Genomic DNA, 20,201 nt, shown 5'->3' on the forward strand with positions numbered 1-20,201 from the left:
GCAGTACATTTTCATTAAATTTTTTTTTTCTAATATATTATATATACTATCCCATACAATAATACGTATGTTTAATGGTTATGCCTTCAAATAAAATCCATAGTCATCTTAATTTAAATGTTTTCTGTGAAACACCTTTAATAAACATCATCCTTATTCCTCAGCTATACAATAATCTTATTTCAACTGCTTTATCTCTGACTGAAAACTATTAAGTTTTACTCAGATCTTTATATTTTTTTCTTTAAATCTAAAAACTAATTTGTATATGCAAATTAAAGATAGTGATTATCTTTATTATATATGTAAGTTAACACTAGCGACCTCTTAAATCAGGCCCCTGTCCTTAGTTTTACTAACGGCACAATCACGCGATATTATTCGCTCGCCTGTTTGCTACCAAATAGGACGTCAACTTGTTCGTCTGGAAAAGTCCCGTTTGGCCTTCGTAGCTCTCAGCTCTATAAGTTCCCATTTACTTTGGCTACTTAAGTAAACGCACTTAACGTCTTTATATTTTTTTTATTAATTATTACTTTGTATACTAAGTTGTCTTTAATTGATATATTCAAGTGACTTCCTTCTAGTATATATTTGCTATATGATTTACAAATAACATAAATACTTCTATCCTGCACAATGTATTTCACAATATAATGTATTAACAGATGTTAGATTTTGAGATCTTTTTGTTTAATGGATTCCACTAAAGAACTATTTTTGCGATATTATTATTAACTCTTTGTAAAATGTGCCTTATCCACATACAATTTCTCTCCTTTATTTCTAAGTTGATAGGATCGTTATTCGTCAAGCTCAATAGATTGTCATTAGAGCCTATAGGAGATCAAACAAGACAACCAACGATTTTATAACACATCTTAAAAAATTGTTATAGTTTCAGTAGATGTAATCTGTAACTTTGCAGGTCTGGTATTGAAAATTCGGATACATGTGAACATTGATATGGAAAGTATCTTGTTCTTTTTTAAGATAATTTCAGTTTTTCTATCTTAAGTTAACTTGCTACCGAGTTAGCTACCTCAAATAAAACCATTTGATTATTCTCAAATGGTGGCGATTGTATGCCATCGGTAGTTTTCACATTGGCTTTCTTGAGTACAGAGTCGAAGAGAACCATGAACAGAAGTGGTAAAAGACACATCCTTAACAAACGCTTCCTAAAACAATAAAATATTCGCTAGTGTTGCTCTTGAAGTATTTATTTGTGTTTTTCTTTATAAGTTAAGGTTAAAGTTTTAATTAAACAATTAAAATTTATAAAAGTCAGTATAGCAATAAAATAGTCAGTATACTATATGTCAGTAAGCTTAAGGTTAAAAATGTGTTCATATATATTTTGTAATTTTATTTATTTGCGTATATTAGAAATTTTTTGTGATGAATCTAATCTCTTAATAATAATTATTTTCTTTTTTTTACAGATCAACTTTTTAATATGTCAAATATCCGCACTCTTCCTTGCATCATTGTTTCGTTCCATTCTACATCCTTCCAAAGTCTCTTCCGCTGTACGACACACATTTGCTTTAACGCTTGGTTTGTTCTTTGGCTATTTTTGCTTTGGACAACAGGCTATACATATTGCAGGACTTCCAGCTGTATGCTATATTGTAATACGTACACAAAGCCCTAGAATTGTACAGAGGTAATATTTTATGAATATAAATTATATATATAGTATACGATTCATTATATTTTCTATTATTTATCTTTTTTGTAGGAGTGTTATGCTCGTTGCTATGACATATCTACTGTGCATACATTTAATAAGGCAAATCTATGATTATGGCTCATATTCTTTGGATATAACAGGCCCATTAATGATAATCACACAAAAAGTAACAAGCTTAGCATTTAGTATACATGATGGTTTTGTACGACAAAATAAGGTGATTAAATCAAATTTAATTACAAAGTTAGTTTATGTTTTATATTCAAGCACAAACATTTCATAATCTAAGAATCATTTTTTGACCTTTGTAGCAGTAGTTAACGCATATATTTTTTATGCTAAGGATTGAAGTATTTGCGTTTGGAATGACATGCGTCCTACTTTTGTAGGATATACATTAAATAATATTAGAGCTAATCAAAGTACAAAATATTTATATATTTAGTTTGTTTGATATATTGAGTATGTAAGTTAATGTTTTGGGAATTAAAATGCAACTTATATTAATTCTCAACACGTGTTTTTTTTTTTAATTTATCTTCTCTGATACGATAACAATAAGAAACCAACTCTGTTTATGTATAACTTATCTTTTCTCTCCGTTAAGCTACTCAAAATTCAAGTCACTTAATTTTTAAGTTATTTATTTGTATTCTTTTCAATCGCTACAGATTTCTTATACACTCACAACACTCATTTTTAGTTGCAGGCATTTATTCGGAATCGATTCACAAATTATTGTGAGTTATTCACAAATTCAAACATAATATGTTAGACTAATTTAGTTTTTGAGCTGTGTATGCAGATGTATTGCTTTATTTGTGAATGATTTCCTACATGCTGTAAATCTGGTTTCACGATTTTTGAATCCAATTAACCGAAAAGTTTGCAATAATAATAATACATATTTACTGTTTAATTTATTGAATATTTAATACAACATTTCTTTTAAACTCTGAAAATGAAATACTCACATCAATGCCGATTTCTGAACAGGAATTTACTGCGGAATTTGATTCATACTACTCTTAGTTATTAGATTTAAGGTAAAGAAACGACGCACAAAATCTTAGTATAATATATGTAACACAAATAACTATTTGTATCTTTCATTCTATGAAGAGCAATTGTTAGAAGAGAATTATAAAATCCAGACATAAACTACTTCCACCTGCCATTGTAGCTATCAAACTCGCTTTCTTATTTAAGTTGATTCAAATATTCACTCATTCAAAATCTATTCTGTTGCTTGAAGCTAATATTTTATTTACTACGTTTTTAATTATAAAGCAAACAATGAAGGTTCTGCGTAGCATATAAGTAATACAAAATCGAATTGGAAGGACATATTATGGTAGTAAAATAATTCTTTATGTAAATTGTTTTTGTATTTTCGAGTGTTTGACTTGTTTATAAATTGCTTGACATTTACGTTTCAACACTGCTGTTGTGTCTACGGGTTTTTAAATGGTAAAAAACGTTAACCTTACTAGAGCATTTGTTGCTCTTAATAGAACCAATAATAGTTATTAATAAACTAATAACACAATTAGTAAGTTATAATCAGAAATTAATAATTTAATATCAATATTCTCTTAATATTTTTTGCTATTTTACTTTACTTAATTCACTTTGGAATGTATCTATACTTACTTTATAATTGATTGGTAAATTAACCTTTTGTTATATATCTCCATATATGCAAAATTGCTTTCATTCAGAAGCATCTTTAATCCTTGTAAATGAAAAGGTCAAAAGGCAAAATCTGACCTCTTGCTGTTTTATCATCAAAAACAATGTAGTTTATGACTGTTTGTAGTTTAATTTAAAAAATTTATTTGATAACATCATATGGAATAGCGCTAATAACTTTATAGAGTATTTGAAAACTTCTAATGCTAAAATAATAAATCATAATAAAATAAACCATTAATATATTTAATTATTTATTTAATTAATATGTTTCTATATATTAAATATAATATTTAATAGTTGTATTGAATATAAAACTATATTGTAAGCTGTATCAGACTTACAATGGTGGTAGCCTGCATTTGTTTGTCATAGACCAGTGATTTCGGCAAGGACACCACACTACTACACCACATTTTAATGTTCTTTTCTGTTAGAGAATAACTGCTATTTATACAAAATTTGCAGTTATTCCTTTGATGTAGTTATATATATGGATTGTATACATTGGAAGACTTCAAATCTCTCATTTTTCCATAATTCGTTCCATCATTCAATTGAGAATTTCCCGACAATCTTTCCAAAGCTACTTTTTAATCCTCTATCTTTATTTTTTCAATAATTTGTCTTATTTATTGTACTATACGTGAATACATATATTTTGAAATTAATTTATAATCTATTTTTTTCTTCATATATATTAGAAAATTTATAAGAATATTAATTAATAATCAAAAAAATATTAATATATTTCAGGACTTAACAAAAGCACAACAATATCACGCCGTCTACAAGCTTCCAACTACGTTAGAATACTTCTCATATGTATTGCACTTCCAAGGTTTAATGGCCGGGCCACTGGTCTTCTATAAGGACTACATAGAATTTGTTGAAGGTTACAATCTACTTAAACGGCCGCCAACAAATGTAAAGCTAATATTAAAATAATTTTATAAGAATATTTATTAACTATTAAGTTTATTTTTATTATTTATTACGTTCAAAAAGAATTAAATTATATTTAATCAAATATATATTAATTTTTATATACTTAAATATAGGCTAATTTGGATAATCGCAGATCAGAGTATGTGCTTGAACCATCACCTACGAAAACGGTCGTCAAAAAGGTTATCGGCAGTATGGTGTGTGCGTTTATTTTTATGAAATTCGTTAAAATGTATCCCGTCAAAAACATGAAGGACGATGATTTTGTTGAGCACACTTCGATAGCGTACAAATTTTGGTACGCTATGATGGCAACGACTTGTATTCGTTTTAAGTATTATCATGCATGGCTACTTGCCGATGCTATTTGTAATAATTCTGGTCTGGGTTTCACTGGTTACGATAAGGATGGCAATTCAAAATGGGATTTAATTTCAAATATTAATGTATTATCATTTGAGGTAAGCCAATCAAAATCTGTGATTTTGTGATTTACTTACATTATTTAAATAATTCTCTTACTTTAATTGTATTTTTATAATACTATTTCAGTTTGCCACAAATATGCGTGATGCCATTAATAATTGGAATTGTGGTACAAACCGTTGGCTACGCACAATCGTTTATGAACGAGTTCCTAAAAAATATGGTACTATATTAACATTTACATTAAGTGCTGTTTGGCATGGTTTCTATCCTGGTTACTATTTAACATTTGCCACAGGCGCAGTTATGGTAACATCGGCACGTTTTGTAAGTACATATATATTTATTTATGTTATTTTTAACATTTATAACATTTATAGATGTTTTACTCAGAAATATTGAAGCATATTAACACTTTTGTTCCTTGTGTATTGTAATTATATCTTTTCGTCTACATACAACGCGGGTTTTTAATGCTGTTAACAAGCACTTAGACTTTTGCTTATTATATATATATATGAGTATATGAGTTAGGTTCAACGCCGAATTTTGATGTAGGTTAAGTTAATATGTACATCAGACTTGAATAGGTTGACAATTTTAAGCACTTTTTAAATTTATATTTGCTATGTTCGCAGACTAGTTGCCAAATCTAAGCAAACTCTCGCTAATGAAATATTATAGTAATTTAACTTTTAAGTTAAATAGCGTATTGCATTAAACTGTAGCAACTTTTTTTACAAAATTTATTTCGAAATGATTACAAAAACAGTCAAACTTCCATAACTCCAAGTACCATTTAGCATAAGTTTAATTTATGGAATTATATCTATGTTAATTTGCTCTCTAAACCCTGTTGCAGTCCATTTAGTTCGAGTTATAGAAAATTTGACTTATAGAAGTTCGAGTTATAGAAGTTTCATCGTTTCTTTCAATCCTTTTGTGTAAGACTTGTTATTTTCATATGTACTTGCTTGATACATTCCAATATATAAGTACAACAACAACTCAAATGGTTTCTATATCCCAGCAAATTCTCGTTGTATATTGTATATATTACCCTGAAGGCGTGGCGATTAAAAACACAATATTCAGTAAATAATTTATTTAAAATATGCTTTTCTCAGGAAAAGTTTATTAACTTTAAATTTCATATCGGCAGTTCCACCCATAAAGTCTTTAAAAATTTTGTTGAGATCGGATATGAGTATATCCGTCCTCTTACTATAAGAGTTTAAGATGCCAAAAACCTTACTTTTTGATTACTCTCAGTCAATCTGATATATATGTTAGATACTAAAATTACTTTGTTATTATTTAGTTAATAAATCGATGTAATTAATTTAAATATTAAATAATTAATACAATCTCTTTCTTTTACAGGCACGTCGTATGTTCCGTTACCGTTTCCAACAAACTCAATTTAATCGTATGTTTTATGATATTTTAACTTGTTTAACAACACGACTTGTAATGGGTTATACAACATTCCCATTCGTTCTGCTTGAATTTATGGTAAAAAAAATGTTAAAGAAATTTCTTTAAAAAGTTATTAATTTTTTTTTTTGATTTATTTTTTAATTATACAGGGCAGCATCAATTTGTACCTGAAATTTTATTTGTGCCTTCATTTAGTAGCACTCAGTACCATGTTTATTTTACCTACATTTATACGCGGTGAAAAACGCGTCTCGAAATCAGTAAGTGATGAAAAGCTTCAGATAAGTGAAGACCTTTGTAAGGAAATGGATGGAGCTGAAAATAGTAAAAAAGCTGTGAATGCCATTGCTATTGCTAACGGCACCGTAAATATACCTCATGATAAAGAAAATGATCTCAGTGATGAACTCACCAAACCTAATCTAAATACTAGTGCATGTGCTCGCGAAGCTGTGAGCGTAAAGCATGATCAATGTGAAATGGATCAATTGTCTAGTAAATTAAAAGAAAAAATTGAAGCAGAGACCAAAAATATTGAGGAATTTATTGATAAGACTGTAACTGATACGGTAACCGGTATAGTAGAATTCAAGAAGGATTTAATGAGAGATTGCGAGTATCCTACACTCATATCACAAGATGGATTACGTAAACGCACTAATGTAAATGGTGAATCTAATACAATGGATGAGAGTAGCGCATTCCTTAAGAAGGAAATCGAAGTTATCAATGCAGTCGTTCAACAGGCAAATGTTTTGCCAGCTGTCCTAAGCAATGGTCACGCTAAATAGTAATAAATGAAAGCGCAGAGCAGCCTCACTTATGATAAACAAAAATAAACAAAAATATGAATAATGTTTAACAATTTTTTTTATGAAATTGTTTAAAAACTCTCATTTTGTAATGGAAATTAAAAATAAACTAAACCAACACCCAACAGCAGTTTTACACTACAAAGCACGCACACATTTTACTATTTATTATGTATTTAAATTATTATTTATTTTTAAGTCAAATTCAGCAAAATATTTTTATATACCTATTCTGTAATACTCTTGCTTTCAACAAAATTTAAAATGTATGTTTTTTTTATTAAATATTAACAGATTCTATGTTATCATGTTATATATCAACAAAAGGTTCGCTTTTAAAAAAATGTATTGTTATTATTCGTAAAAAGAAAACGGTTTGTCGGATTTATAAATGTATACAAAATAATTTGCACAATTGTATGCCGCCAATTTATATATAAAAATATATATTTTTTTCTATATTTACATTATATTTAAATTCGTCATTTACACTTACTATCATTATATCAGAGATGAAAAATGTTGCACAAATCTTCCAATAAAGCAACTGGCGGTATTCGATGTTTTAATGCCAAAAAAAAAACAAAATTGTATTAAATTATGAAAACAAATTTTCTTTTCATATTGTAAGAATGAAAGATATAGTTTAGGTCAAGAAAAAAAAAATAAAAGCTTTGAACAAAAGGTATTTTAAAAGTTAGCTGTCTTAACTATGTAAGCTGCTCAAATGCGCTGTAAAAAAGCACATCTAATCGAAGATTGTAAATTTAACAAAATATTTAATATTTAGTAAAAGAAAAAGAAAAAGAAAAATTTAATATAACTAATGAGGAAACGAAACAAAAAATATATATATCTTAATGTTGTTGATAAAGAAGTTTACAGTGTGAAGATGTTGTAAAAATTGTAAATGTTTTAATTATTTTTCAGATTTAGTAAGACATAATAAAGAATAAAAGAAAAACATTTAAAAAATTTGTAATTGTTTTATAGTTATAATTAAATTATAAAAATAGTCAATATTATTTAAGTGATTTTTGAATTCTGTATTAATTGTTTATATTTCTGTTATTTATAAAACATAAGGCTTTTTTTGGTACAAACATATGAGTTATATATTAATTATATCTTCATTATTGCTTTATTATTATTGTCAATCGTTCAAGGTGATTTAAAAAGACTTGAGTTTTTATATGACAACACAATAAGCGTTTAGGTCTAAGTGTATCCAAAGGATCGCTGATATTATCTAACCTAACCTAAGGTATGAAATTAGGATTTGCAATTTGACTTTCTACATAACATACCTCAATGATCAAGATTAGAAACAATGTTAAATTGATGTGACCATGTGCATAACATGGCCCTTAACTTATGTTTTTTTTTATTAAAATTGCTGAGTAGGACTTAGTCGCTAGAAACGACAATTGTTAATTGATATATTAATAGAGTTATAATTAATTTTGATTAACCAATTGAGTGTCATTAAAAAGTTTTATTTTTTGTTTAAGAAAGTTGCCTTCACATTACAACAGTGTAGTATTAATACAAATAATATTAACTACTTAGATGAAATTAGTACCAGTAGTAACGGTCGTTAAAATCAATTTTATTAATTTTAAATAAATATTTTTTCATTTATAAAGGAATTTTATTTGCTCCTACATTAATCTACCTTATTAAAACAGCTCTATATTTTACCTAGAGTGAAAACACTAGCAGACACTTCACTTGTGTGGACAGGTTCTCTAAAACAAGATTATTTTATCATTATTTGGAATTATTAACCTCTTTTGTCTGGATGATTATTATCCACTTAAGAGTTTCCATATATTGTATATATTACTGAATTATAAATTTTAATACAATTTCATCTCTTAATTCACAAAAAATATAAATAGCATAGCTTAATTATAAGAAACTTAGTGAAAATAAAACCTTTAGTTATTGTGTTATTAAAATGTAATGGAATTATATTCTATTATTTAAATATTACAAATTTACAAAATTATTTTAGATTCAGGTCTTAAAAGTTAAGTGTACTAGTTTTTTTATAAAAAACATTCTCCAAGCTACCCGTTCCCATAACACATAAACTGATCTCATTGCATTTTGTTGTGCCAAAATTGAAACTCCCGAATTGCTTAAGAATTTCTCGTGCATCAAATGTATCTGGTGCATTTTCAATGATCTTTTTTCTATAACGAGAATTCATAACTGTCATATGTAATTTAATATTATCCCGATCGAACTCCTTGAAAGACAAATCAGTTTTAATAAAAGCAGCTAAACATAAATCTCCAAACTTTTGCAATTCGGGAGCATCAACCGTTCCATAGAGTACACGTACAGCACTTGGATCATCATTCATAATTTCTAGACCAGTTACTTTTACATCGAATGGTGTAGTGATGCCTTCAAGATATTTACTATAAAATATAATAAAATTTATATATTAACTAACTGAATATTAAATTTATATATGAGATTTATAGTGTATATGATTATTGAGTAGAAAGAGTATTTCTGCAACGAACACGTTGTATTTTCGCTACTGTATAAGATCTGTGATAAATTTGTGAAAAATAAAAAAAATTGGATGAAAAAAGATTATTTTCGAATACCTGCAATTTTGCAGTACTTTAACTGCTTCTGTACGTTCAGTTTCATCTAACAACACACAAGTTTGTAGAGTCAGATGTAAGCGATTATCTGGCATAAAGAGGTGTTCGTCAATACCAGGATAAGATTTTTCCAAAATTTGCGTCTATAAAGCATTTAGCATTAGCATTTAAATACTGAAAATTATTATAAAAATCTTATTTACTCTAAAGTCGATGAACTTCTCCCTGATCTCAGTTTTGTGTAGATCAACACCCACAAAATGAGTTTTGGGCATACGTTTACGCAATGAAATTAAAATTGCTTTAATTTTACGGTGTGCAGAAAGAATATTGGATCTTGATTTTCCTGCAAGAAGCTCTTTTGAAATAATATAATTGAAAATTGAAGTTTTTTAAACAATAACCTTTAATAATTAAATTGTTAGATTGTTTTCCAACATTGCGTTGTCGTGGCACAATAATTTCAGTTTGAGTTTCAGATTCAAGACGACGTTTAGTGTTGCCCTTAAAACCGATTATACCTCCGTAGAATTCACTATATATAAAAGTATATGAAAATGTGAATTATCATATTAGTTTCTCATGTTATTTAAATATGTATTTTTACCTGTGTACATGACATTCTAATTTAAAAGTTGAATCAGGTAGTTCCTCTATAGGAAAATCCTGTTCATCCTCATCTTCATCGCTTTGCGTGTATAAATCTATTAGTAAGATGTGTAATAAGTATTTTTTATAAAAATATTTTACATGCTTACCATTTTCCACATATTCTTTAGTTGCCTGTTGTTGTGTTTTGTTGCCTCCAAAGTCTTCGTGCACCAAATTAACGCGATAACAACGATTGGGTCCCATTTGTTGTAATGGTGGAGATAATACTTCTCGGCTCATTTTGTATTATAAAAGTTGTAATTTGTATTACAATATCCTATAAGTATTTCCCAAAATAATTCCAAATTGTTGTAAAGTTAGAATATTTATTATAAAGAATTGAAATATGTATAATATAATTGTGTTAAAACATAATTTTTAGAATAAAAAAAATTTAATCATTTATCAGACATTTGTGAGACCAACAATTTTGACTACAAATAATGTATAAAATACTTGTCAAAAAAATAACAGCTTTCGAATTAATTCGAAAATTAATATATTTTAATTAAATACTTTTAACACCTGCTTAAAGCAATTTAAAATTAATAATATCAATTCTTACTGGAAACTATACTTTTTGTTGTGCCGAAACGATTCAACCGCTTTGCTTTGACTTTTTGACAGCTGAATAAAAATATCAGCTGGTAAGGCGTTGATGTAAAAAGTAATAGAACGATAACTGCCTGATTGACAGCTACCTTAAAAGTCCTTTTAATTCTTGTGCGCATACGCCCAATAACTAATTTTAACGTCAGATTTAAAAGTGATTTTAAGATTCCCGTAAACGTAGTGAATAAGTAATAATTATTCCTTTTGATATTTTCCTAATCCTAGGACTTTGCAGTATATATTTTATTTACATTATAATCTATTAATATTGTTATCTATCTATATTTGACTATACTTTTTTTGCAATAGGTGGAAAGTATATTTTACCAATTTAAGTCTGTGTGGGAATTAAACATTAAAAACTACTTCTAATATTTTGTTAAGACTTCAGAAGTTTAACGTTTGATACCCCATCCCAGTAATAAGTAATCAAGGGAGGAACTGAAAGCATAATAGGCATTGAATTATGTGGGCTTTATTAATTTTAGCCAAATGTAAAGAAATGTGCACTACAATGAAGATGATTGTTTTTGCAGAAGGGATTGAAGGGAATACAAAGTCAAACTATGCTACCAATACACTTCACCTTCTAGGTCCAAATAACCACAGTTCAATAGATGGATAACAGGGGAATTGGCTCATTGGATATTAATTGGGAAGACTTGTGCTTTTGTTATGAATAACGTTTGTCCTATGAGAATTAGTTTATATATGCTAGGTTAGAAGTATTATAGAACAAGAAATTTGAGTGGTGCTTGCCCTAAGTTCTGTCCATGAAGTTATTCATGAATATGTTGCGATCAATGCGCTTGAATGTGATATTCTAAATGGCATATGTATATGACATAAGCAAAGAAATTCAGTTTAGAACTAGATACAAATCCAAATTATTTCAGCTTGTCAGCAAACTGTAGTATACTCGTAGTATGTTAATTTGAGCATAGAGCAATGAGGCCGTGTATTTACCTAAATCCGACGCTGACCAGTTAGAGCAGCAGCCGAAATTCTTCAGTGAAGATCAATGAGAATTGATCGTTGATGTTAAAAGAAATAGCATCTAGATTGGGGGACACCAATCATAATGAAAAATTTAAATGAATGGGAAATCTAAAACAAGGTTTATAAATCAAGCCTTCCATCCACACGCCATCGAACATCTTTTCAACATTAATACTAATTGCTGGAATAAATAAATAGATAATTAAAGTTTTCAAAAAAAATAAAAGAATTGCAACAAAATATGGAGATTCTGATCAATCCGACGCTTGATTAAAAATATAGCAAATGTATTACCAAAATATCCAAAAAAATCTTTTCAGTTTTAAACTAATGCAAATCGACCAACACAGGAATGCTGTCTTCCTCATCATCTTAAACTTTGATTTCCTCCTTACATGACTTTATTGGATTAAATATTTAAACTTCACTTCAACTTCCTTTTTATAAAAATCTTTTAGGTTAAACATTTCGAAAAATAAAAAAAGATGAAGTCTACAAAAATTTATTGGACATTACGTTATAAAGTCTCTTTTTATAAATATAAGGTTTTTAATACATCTTTCATATTAATTAATTAAAAAAAAGACACATTTTATGTAAAAACTTTTATTAAAACGCTTTTAAATATAAATGTGCTTTTTTTTTAATTCAGTTGAAAATTTAAGTTTTAGTAATTATATATTATATTTAGTATTAATGATACTTTACATATTTTTATTCATTTACATTAAATTTAATCGTTAAAAATTAAGTGTACCAATTATTTTATAAAACACACTCTCCCGGCCCGTTCTAATAACACATAAACTGACGTCACTGCACTCTGCTGAGCCAAAATTGAAACTTCCAAATTGTTTAAGTAGTTCTCGGGCATCAAATGTATTTTGCCTATTACCTCGATTATTTTTTCTATAACGAGAATTCATAACTGTCATATGTAATTTAACATTATCCTGATTGTAGTCTTTAAAGGAGAAGCCACTTTTTATAAAAGGAGCTAGACACAAATCCGCGAATTTTTGCAATTCGGGCGCATCAACTACTCCATAGAGTACACGTACAGCACTTGGATTGTCGTTCATAATATTTAGACCTGTTACTTTTATATCGAATGGCGTAGTAATGCCTTTCAGATATTTACTATAAAATAGAGTAAAAGATATATAAATAACCTGCATAATATAGTTCGACATATATTATGTATATCAGAAAATGTGATAGAAGTCATTAATAGCTATATTCAAAAAGTTATTACATACCTGCAATTTTGAAGTATTTTCACCGCCTCTGTACGTTCGATTTCATCTAGCAATACGCAAGTTTGTAGAGTCAAATGTAAGCGATTATCTGACATAAAGAGGCGTTCATCAATACCAGGATACGATTTTTCCAAAACTTGAGTCTTAAAAATTAATATTTTAAAATTTGACAATTACCATATAAATATTATATTATTTACTCTAAAATCGATGAACTTCTCTCTGATATCACTTTTGTGTAGATCAATACCTACAAAATGAGTTTTCAGCAAACGTTTACGCAACGAAATTAAAATTTCATTAATTTTGTCGCGTGCAGCAAGAAGATTGGATCGTGATTTTCCTGCAAAATAGATTTTTATTTAAGATAATAAAATTATATACTTTTATACAATCACCTTTAATAATTAAAGAATTTGGTGTTCGGTGATGTTTCAAAATAATCTCGGTTTCAGTTTCAGATTCAAGACGACGTTTAGTGTTGCTCCTAAAACCGATTATGCCTCCAAAAAATGCCCTATGAATATATACAAATATAGATTAGCTTGAAATTGTTAATGTTATTTAAAAATTGAGTTTTACTTGGGTACATGACATTCCAGTTTAAACATTGAGTCAGGTAATTCTTCTATAGAAAAATTCGTTTTGTCCTCATCTTTATCACTTTTCTGGTTTAAGTCTAATCATAGGTAATATAATAATTAAATTATACAAAATTGTTATACTTCCTTACTGTTTTCTACACATTTTTTAGTTGTTGCCTGTTGCTGTGTTACATTATCTTTACCGCTCTTCTGGTGCAACTCTAATCAATATAATATTAAAGGTAGTAGGTCATAGGTAATACAATATAAAATTTATACAAAATAATTCTCGCTTACTCTTAGTTGCCTGTTGCTGTGATTCATTGTCTCCAATAAGATCCACATTCTGTACCAAATTAGGTTCCATTTGTTCTGAGGACGATTGCGGTATCTTTTCGCTCATTTTTAGAACTTTTATGACTGTTAAATTAAATCAATTTTATTGATTTAAAATTATTTTATATAATTTTTTGCCAATGATTATTAAATCAGGAACAATTTTCTAAAAATCGAAATAAATGTTAAGATTGAACTTAAAAATATTAATTTTTTTGACATAATTTTCATTTTAATTTTGTGGGAAATTTATTCGAGATGGCAACGCTGTAATATAATACATTTAGCTTAAAGTTCCGTTAATGGCAAATCAACATATTTTGTAAACAAGTTTGTATGTTATAATAAAACAAAATATTATCAAAAGTATATAGTAGCACAATAGGCTCAAAACTAAGGGACTGAGTTGGTTTATCTGCAATACCGGCTGCCGCTTGCACTTTACTATTATCCTAATTATTAGAAAACATATCTGGGAAAAATTAATTAATAACAACATAGAATGCAAAAACTACCCATTTTATTCAAATGTTTACACTTCCGTAAGAAATATCTGTATTTTTCAATCTCATTGTTAACACAAAAAAAAATATCAGTTTGGCGGGAATATATGTATACACCAATACTTCCCACTCCATTCAAAAATTTTTACCACCACTTTCATTTACTTATTGTTTTCTTAGACGCTACATAAGAAAGTTCCTAATGTTTAAATTTTTTCCCACTTTCGAATTCGTAGAAACAACGCAAAAAAATTTTCTTCAAGGTCTGATAAGAGTAACTTGACGTTTCCTTTTGACACACAACAGAGGCGCAAAATGTACGTGAATTTTTGATTTCAAAAACATTTCCCAAAGTTAACATTATTAGCAAATTATATGCATTTTATGTATATTATTACCGAATTTTTATTTGTTTTTGGGGTACGCTTTTAGTATTAAATAAAATTTTGTTACACACACTTTAACTTCTTTGCCAACGTATACAAAGTCTTGCAAATGTTCATTCTAAGTTTTTAACAAAAAATTTAATGTTTTATTTTGACATTATTAGCGCAAGCGCAGAAAAATTTATTTTAAAAATAATTTTATTACGAAGGTAACCTGTTGATTAAATTTAAAAACATTGTTGTATGCTTTACACGATTTTTTAATGTTTTTAGTTTTTATGCTATATATTATTTTGAACATAATATATTGTTGCAAAAGCAAGAATTGTATATATTTTTAAACATACTTCGTATATATAATATATTTGAATTAAATTAAAAAAAAAAAATGCGGTTAAACGTAACTAAGTCGTTCTATGTGAAATTAATTTTTGGCAAAACATATATGTCACAAGCTGAGCTTTTTAATTTTTAGCAGATTAAAATAAAACTGGATTTATATGTTTGACCATTATGCTAAATTTACTGATAAAATTTTTAAAATGGTTGATGCAGGTAAAGATTTAATATTTGTTTATTTAAAAAGTATAGTAATTACGAATTCGTTCTTGTATTTTTTTATAATTTTTGTATACAGTACATTCTCGGTTATTGCAACATATTGAAAACTAAGGCTGTTGCAAATACCAAGTTATTGCACTAACCGATGAAAAACTTACGTAACTGATCTAACAATCCTAATAAGTAGATACATAATTTCTATTGTACAAATATTCTATACTAGTAGATGACCCGGCGAACTCTGTTCCGCCTTAAAGGCAATAAATAAGCAGTTTTTTTTTAATTGGAAAAAATACAAAAAAAAAAAAATACCTACATTAATCATTCATAATTTATTTGTGTATTTTAGTACACATCGCAAATTATCTATTTGTTGACCTCTGTTGTTCGCTCGACCTTCAGTCCTTAAATTTGCAGTATTTCGTATTCTTCTTGCATTACGGCTTTGTCGGGAAAGATTCGATCGTCTTGGTCGCGGCATTATTAAAAAACTAAAAACTCAAATTTTCAACCATACCATACATTATAATTGTTAATTATTTATTTTGTTGAGTTTGCAACAACCAGGTAGTTTTATTGATTAAAAACGATATTTATTGCAACACAAACTTATATTGATCTAATACAACTTTTAAAAACACATTAACTAAGTTATATTTCTATCTGTTAAATTTTAATAAAATATTTTCTTATATCAAAAATTTGATAATTTCAAAACCTACTTTGTCGTGAACGGGATAAACGGGTATCCTATGTCCTTCTCCTGGCCTTAAACTACCTCCCTGCCAATTTTCAGCTAAATCGGTTCAGCCTATGTCCTTCTCCTGGCCTTAAACTACCTCCCTGCCAATTTTCAGCTAAATCGGTTCAGCCGTTCTTGAGTTATAAGTGGTGTAACAATAACACATTTTTCTTTTATATATATAGAAGAAGAAGATAATCTATATATATTCTATATATTCTATACAAATATTGTATACTATTATATAAATGATGAACATTTGTGTCCCATACAAATGTCATCCACAATGTTGTGGCATCCACAGTCACCCACAAAATAATATGATATAGTTAAGTCTTTTGGCATATTTAAATTGCCTTCTAATAACTTTCTGCCAATTTCGCACTCTCTTAAAATCCCTCCATCGCTGCGAGAGCCATATGCACCTACTTCAACCATAGTAAAACAATAGTTTTCATCACCGGTTGCTAGCAATACAATGCTCAATTTCGTATTGTAATTCGAAAATTTTGTTATCCTAATGGGAGCGTTAAAATGAATGTATTTTCCATCTATTGTCCTACACAATGTGGCATTTTCCATTTCATTTCATATGCTTTTGCAATGCGTAAATAATTGTCATTGTTGGGAGAAGCTAAATATATACTACCCAATAGATCCCATATTGCTTCACATGTATCCTTAAAAATGCTTCGCAATGTTGATTCGCCAATTAAATTTTTCCGCATATATAAATCCTATAAAATATATAAAATATTTGTAATTATATGATAAGTTTATTAGAAAATATATATCGCATTTATTTTAAATTATTTAATAGTACCATATTCTACCGTACCGCATATGTTTAGTTGCAGTTTATCTGTTAAACAACCATTTACTGACAATCAACAGGAGCTGGACTTCCTGTTTACGTAGTACTGACATCTATTATGTAGCACCATGTTAATATTTAAATTAAATTGAATAAATTAAAAATTCATATAGAAAAATTATTTCTACAGAATATTGCCGTCATAAACTTATACAAAATTCCATATAAAAGAAATTTTTACGTCGTCAATATTTTGCAGAATTTTTTTTTATATGAAATTTTATGTCAATTTTTATGCGAAATACATTTTTATGTCCTAAAACTAAATAAAAAAATTATAATGCTAATCCATCGCATAGGATTAGCATTTCCAACTAACTATGTTACAATTATAACAACACTGAACCATTTTGCACTCAAGCTGTATTGTGTAAGCAGCGTATATAAAATATGAATCGCACGTGCTATAACTTTATTTATTGACAACAGCAGAATATTTTTACTGGGTTTATTTTGTTTATTCGAAAATGTTGGCCGTTGATGTAAAGAAAAATGTGGAGCGGCCACAATCATGGAAAGTGATTAATGAAAATCGTAAAGCACTAAAAAAGCAACGTAAACAGGAAAAAGTTCTAAAGGAATTGGAGAGAGCAAAAAAAGCAGAGGAATTGGCAAAAGTCGCAGAAGAAGCGGAAGCACCAAAAGTAAATCCTTCAACTATAAGCATAGCAATTCCTGGCTCCATACTTGAAAATGCACAATCTGCAGAATTACGTTCCTATGTTGCTGGGCAAGTAGCAAGAGCGGCTTGTATTTTTCGAGTACATGAAGTGATCGTGTATGATGATGTTTGCGTGAGTACCGCACGTGAAACAAAACAGAATTATGATGAGTCCAATGGTAGTACCGTACGCAGTAGTTCCTTGCAATTAGCACGTATACTACAGTACCTTGAATGTCCACAATATTTGCGTAAATTTTTCTTTCCATTGCACAATGACCTAAAATATTCAGGATTGTTAAATCCACTCGATGCACCACATCATTTGCGGCAGCAACATGCGTTTTTATATCGTGAAGGAATAGTTACTGATAAGCCAGCCAAACAAGGGCAAAAATTTGTAAATGTGGGTTTACTAAATGAAGTACTTGTCGATCAAGCCGTAGAAGAAGGCCTAAGAGTTACTGTAAAATTAAATTTAAATGGTATGAATTAAAGTTCCATTATGTTAAAATTCAGTTAATTTTAGTTTAATTTTATATTTTTAGTGGAAAATAAAAAAAAATTGCGCGGCAGTTTGGTTAGTCCAGATGAACCACGTAGAGAGACTGGAGTTTATTGGGGCTATACGGTGCGTATAGCGCATTCAATATCAGAAATATTTACTAAAACGCCATATAAAGATGGATATGATCTTAGTATAGGTACATCCGATAAAGGTAAAAACGTGCAGGGAATTGGAAAACATGATTTAAAATTCAATCATCTGCTGATTGTGTTCGGTGGATTAAAGGGTTTGGAAGCTGCTTTAGCTAATGATGATAAGCTGGATATAGAAGATCCAGAATTATTATTTGATCATTATCTTAATGTGTTGCCCAGACAAGGGTCTCGCACAATACGTACTGAAGAAGCTGTGCTAGTTGCAATGGCTGCTTTACAAGAGAAATTATGCCCACAAAATGAAGAAATGGAGGAAATGTATAAAGATTTGCTACCAAGCAGTGAAGATACAGGGTTTACACCTTATATACAAAATAATAAAAAACCAAAAAAACGTAAATTTGCAGAACATACAACGATCGGTGATAAAGAAACTTCGAATGAATTCAAAAATAAATTAGAAACGTATGATGTGGACAATTCAATAACATCAGATAATAACGAACCTCCAAATAAATTCAAAAATAAATTTGAAAGTCACGATGTGGACAATTCAATAACAGATAATAACGAACGTCCAAATAAATTTAAAAATAAATTTAGAAGTCAAGATGTGGACAATTCAATAACAGATAATAACGAACGTCCAAATAAATTCAAAAATAAATTTAGAACTCAGGATGTGGATAATTCAATAACAGATAATAGAGAAACTCCAAATAAATTCAAAAATAAATTCCGGAGACAAGATGAAAATAATTCAATAATAGATAATAACGAACGTCCAAATAAATTCAACAATAAATTTAGAACTCAGAATGTGGATAATTCAATAACAGATAATAGAGAAACTCCAAATAAATTCAAAAATAAATTCCGGAGACAAGATGAAAATAATTCAATAATAGATAATAACGAACTCCAAATAAATTCAAAAATAAATTTAGAACGCATAACAAAGATAATTCAACAACTTTTAATGAAGAAAAAGGACAGTTCGCAAGTGAAAACGATGATTTTGAAGTAGTATCAGCAGTGCATCAAATTAATAATTCAGCTATTAAAGAAGATTCAGAGGATTTGAGTAGATTTGATTGAAACTGGTAATATTACTTATATATGATTAATAATACAATAATAATTTAAATGTTTATGTTTTTAGAAATTGTCTAGATGGACTATATCAAACATGCTCAATTAAAAACATTTTAAACATCATAAAATAATACTAATAAAAAGAAGCTACTCTGTTTTAAGAAGCTGTGATGGAATACTATTTATGTAATAAAACTTTTGTTGGAGTGAAATCAAAATATGTTTAGAAATTTTTTTTTGTTTAAAAGTTCTCGGTTTAGTTCATTAATGTGCTTATTACTTATAATTAAATATTAGAAATAATTCGATGATAACTGATGATAGGTATTTGGCAATATTCGAAACAGCAATGTAGTCAGCCAAAAATTCAAAATAATATGAAAAGAATTTTTGTTGTTGTAGTTCACTACTTTTCGAAACCTCTCTATTAAATATCACAGTCATCAGTTAAAAGATATATAAATGATAATGATTCTAGTATAGTTAAGGTTTAATGTGGGGCAGGGATAAACCCTCCAGCCACAAAAGAGTAAAAGTGCGCAATAGCACTAACTCAAATCACAACAACAACAACCACAGTTGCTATTAAGTAAAAATAACCACTACTGTCATATTGACGTTAAAATCAAATTTAAAA

The 20,201-nt window shown here is 28.4% G+C and overlaps 4 protein-coding genes across 6 annotated transcripts in view; 2 read left to right on the forward strand and 2 right to left on the reverse strand.

The window, feature by feature from the left end:
• LOC119678005 (lysophospholipid acyltransferase 1) overlaps nucleotides 1-7,680 on the forward strand; it is a 35,514-nt gene extending 27,834 nt beyond the window's left edge. For both annotated transcript variants that reach the window (XM_038089613.1, XM_038089614.1), the window contains 7 exons: nucleotides 1,446-1,669; nucleotides 1,745-1,913; nucleotides 4,145-4,315; nucleotides 4,450-4,797; nucleotides 4,889-5,089; nucleotides 6,146-6,277; nucleotides 6,352-7,680. In XM_038089613.1, coding sequence (XP_037945541.1) covers nucleotides 1,446-1,669; nucleotides 1,745-1,913; nucleotides 4,145-4,315; nucleotides 4,450-4,797; nucleotides 4,889-5,089; nucleotides 6,146-6,277; nucleotides 6,352-6,993 — 1,887 coding nt within the window. In that variant the 3' untranslated portion in view covers nucleotides 6,994-7,680. The remainder of the gene's footprint in view (nucleotides 1-1,445; nucleotides 1,670-1,744; nucleotides 1,914-4,144; nucleotides 4,316-4,449; nucleotides 4,798-4,888; nucleotides 5,090-6,145; nucleotides 6,278-6,351) is intronic.
• A 1,285-nt stretch (nucleotides 7,681-8,965) lies between these two features.
• Nucleotides 8,966-10,929, reverse strand: LOC119681473 (activating signal cointegrator 1 complex subunit 1). Of its 2 annotated transcripts, none has more exons than XM_038094677.1 (7): nucleotides 10,855-10,929; nucleotides 10,397-10,566; nucleotides 10,246-10,342; nucleotides 10,043-10,173; nucleotides 9,842-9,984; nucleotides 9,639-9,781; nucleotides 8,966-9,443 (listed from the first exon to the last, which is right to left on the reverse strand). In XM_038094677.1, the coding sequence occupies exons 2-7, from the start codon at nucleotides 10,527-10,529 to the stop codon at nucleotides 9,041-9,043; spliced, it is 1,050 nt and encodes a 349-aa protein (XP_037950605.1). In that variant the 5' UTR covers nucleotides 10,530-10,566; nucleotides 10,855-10,929; the 3' UTR covers nucleotides 8,966-9,040. The 2 variants fall into 2 exon arrangements, with proteins under 2 accessions (XP_037950605.1, XP_037950606.1); XM_038094678.1 differs by lacking the exon at nucleotides 10,855-10,929 and adding an exon at nucleotides 10,815-10,832.
• A 1,691-nt stretch (nucleotides 10,930-12,620) lies between these two features.
• LOC119681472 (activating signal cointegrator 1 complex subunit 1-like) lies at nucleotides 12,621-15,103 on the reverse strand. Its single transcript, XM_038094676.1, has 8 exons — nucleotides 14,981-15,103; nucleotides 14,041-14,245; nucleotides 13,893-13,964; nucleotides 13,742-13,838; nucleotides 13,558-13,676; nucleotides 13,360-13,502; nucleotides 13,160-13,302; nucleotides 12,621-13,040 (listed from the first exon to the last, which is right to left on the reverse strand). The coding sequence occupies exons 2-8, from the start codon at nucleotides 14,144-14,146 to the stop codon at nucleotides 12,641-12,643; spliced, it is 1,080 nt and encodes a 359-aa protein (XP_037950604.1). The 5' UTR covers nucleotides 14,147-14,245; nucleotides 14,981-15,103; the 3' UTR covers nucleotides 12,621-12,640.
• Nucleotides 15,104-17,501: 2,398 nt separating this feature from the next.
• On the forward strand, nucleotides 17,502-19,782 carry LOC119681787 (putative methyltransferase C9orf114). The gene is made up of 4 exons (XM_038095076.1): nucleotides 17,502-18,291; nucleotides 18,355-19,326; nucleotides 19,395-19,572; nucleotides 19,632-19,782. Exons 1-3 carry the CDS (start codon nucleotides 17,613-17,615, stop codon nucleotides 19,565-19,567), a joined length of 1,824 nt encoding a protein of 607 aa, XP_037951004.1. The 5' UTR covers nucleotides 17,502-17,612; the 3' UTR covers nucleotides 19,568-19,572; nucleotides 19,632-19,782.
• The last annotated feature ends 419 nt before the right edge of the window (nucleotides 19,783-20,201 follow it).

This window comes from Teleopsis dalmanni, chromosome 2 (genome assembly GCF_002237135.1).
Source record: "Teleopsis dalmanni isolate 2A chromosome 2, ASM223713v2, whole genome shotgun sequence".
Classification (NCBI taxonomy): domain Eukaryota; kingdom Metazoa; phylum Arthropoda; class Insecta; order Diptera; family Diopsidae; genus Teleopsis; species Teleopsis dalmanni.

Coding starts and splice junctions, on each gene's coding strand:
- LOC119681787 (XM_038095076.1), top strand. CDS start 17,613: ATGTTGGCCGTTGATGTAAAGAAAAATGTGGAGCGGCCACAATCATGG. Junction 18,292..18,354: donor TGTAAAATTAAATTTAAATG/GTATGAATTAAA, acceptor TTATATTTTTAG/TGGAAAATAAAAAAAAATTG. Junction 19,327..19,394: donor AGATAATAGAGAAACTCCAA/ATAAATTCAAAA, acceptor AACGAACTCCAA/ATAAATTCAAAAATAAATTT.
- LOC119681472 (XM_038094676.1), bottom strand. CDS start 14,146: ATGAGCGAAAAGATACCGCAATCGTCCTCAGAACAAATGGAACCTAAT. Junction 13,839..13,892: donor TAAAAAATGTGTAGAAAACA/GTAAGGAAGTAT, acceptor ACCTATGATTAG/ACTTAAACCAGAAAAGTGAT. Junction 13,503..13,557: donor AAATTCTTTAATTATTAAAG/GTGATTGTATAA, acceptor TCTATTTTGCAG/GAAAATCACGATCCAATCTT.
- LOC119681473 (XM_038094677.1), bottom strand. CDS start 10,529: ATGAGCCGAGAAGTATTATCTCCACCATTACAACAAATGGGACCCAAT. Junction 9,782..9,841: donor AGAAGTTCATCGACTTTAGA/GTAAATAAGATT, acceptor AATGCTTTATAG/ACGCAAATTTTGGAAAAATC. Junction 9,444..9,638: donor AAAGTACTGCAAAATTGCAG/GTATTCGAAAAT, acceptor TATATTTTATAG/TAAATATCTTGAAGGCATCA.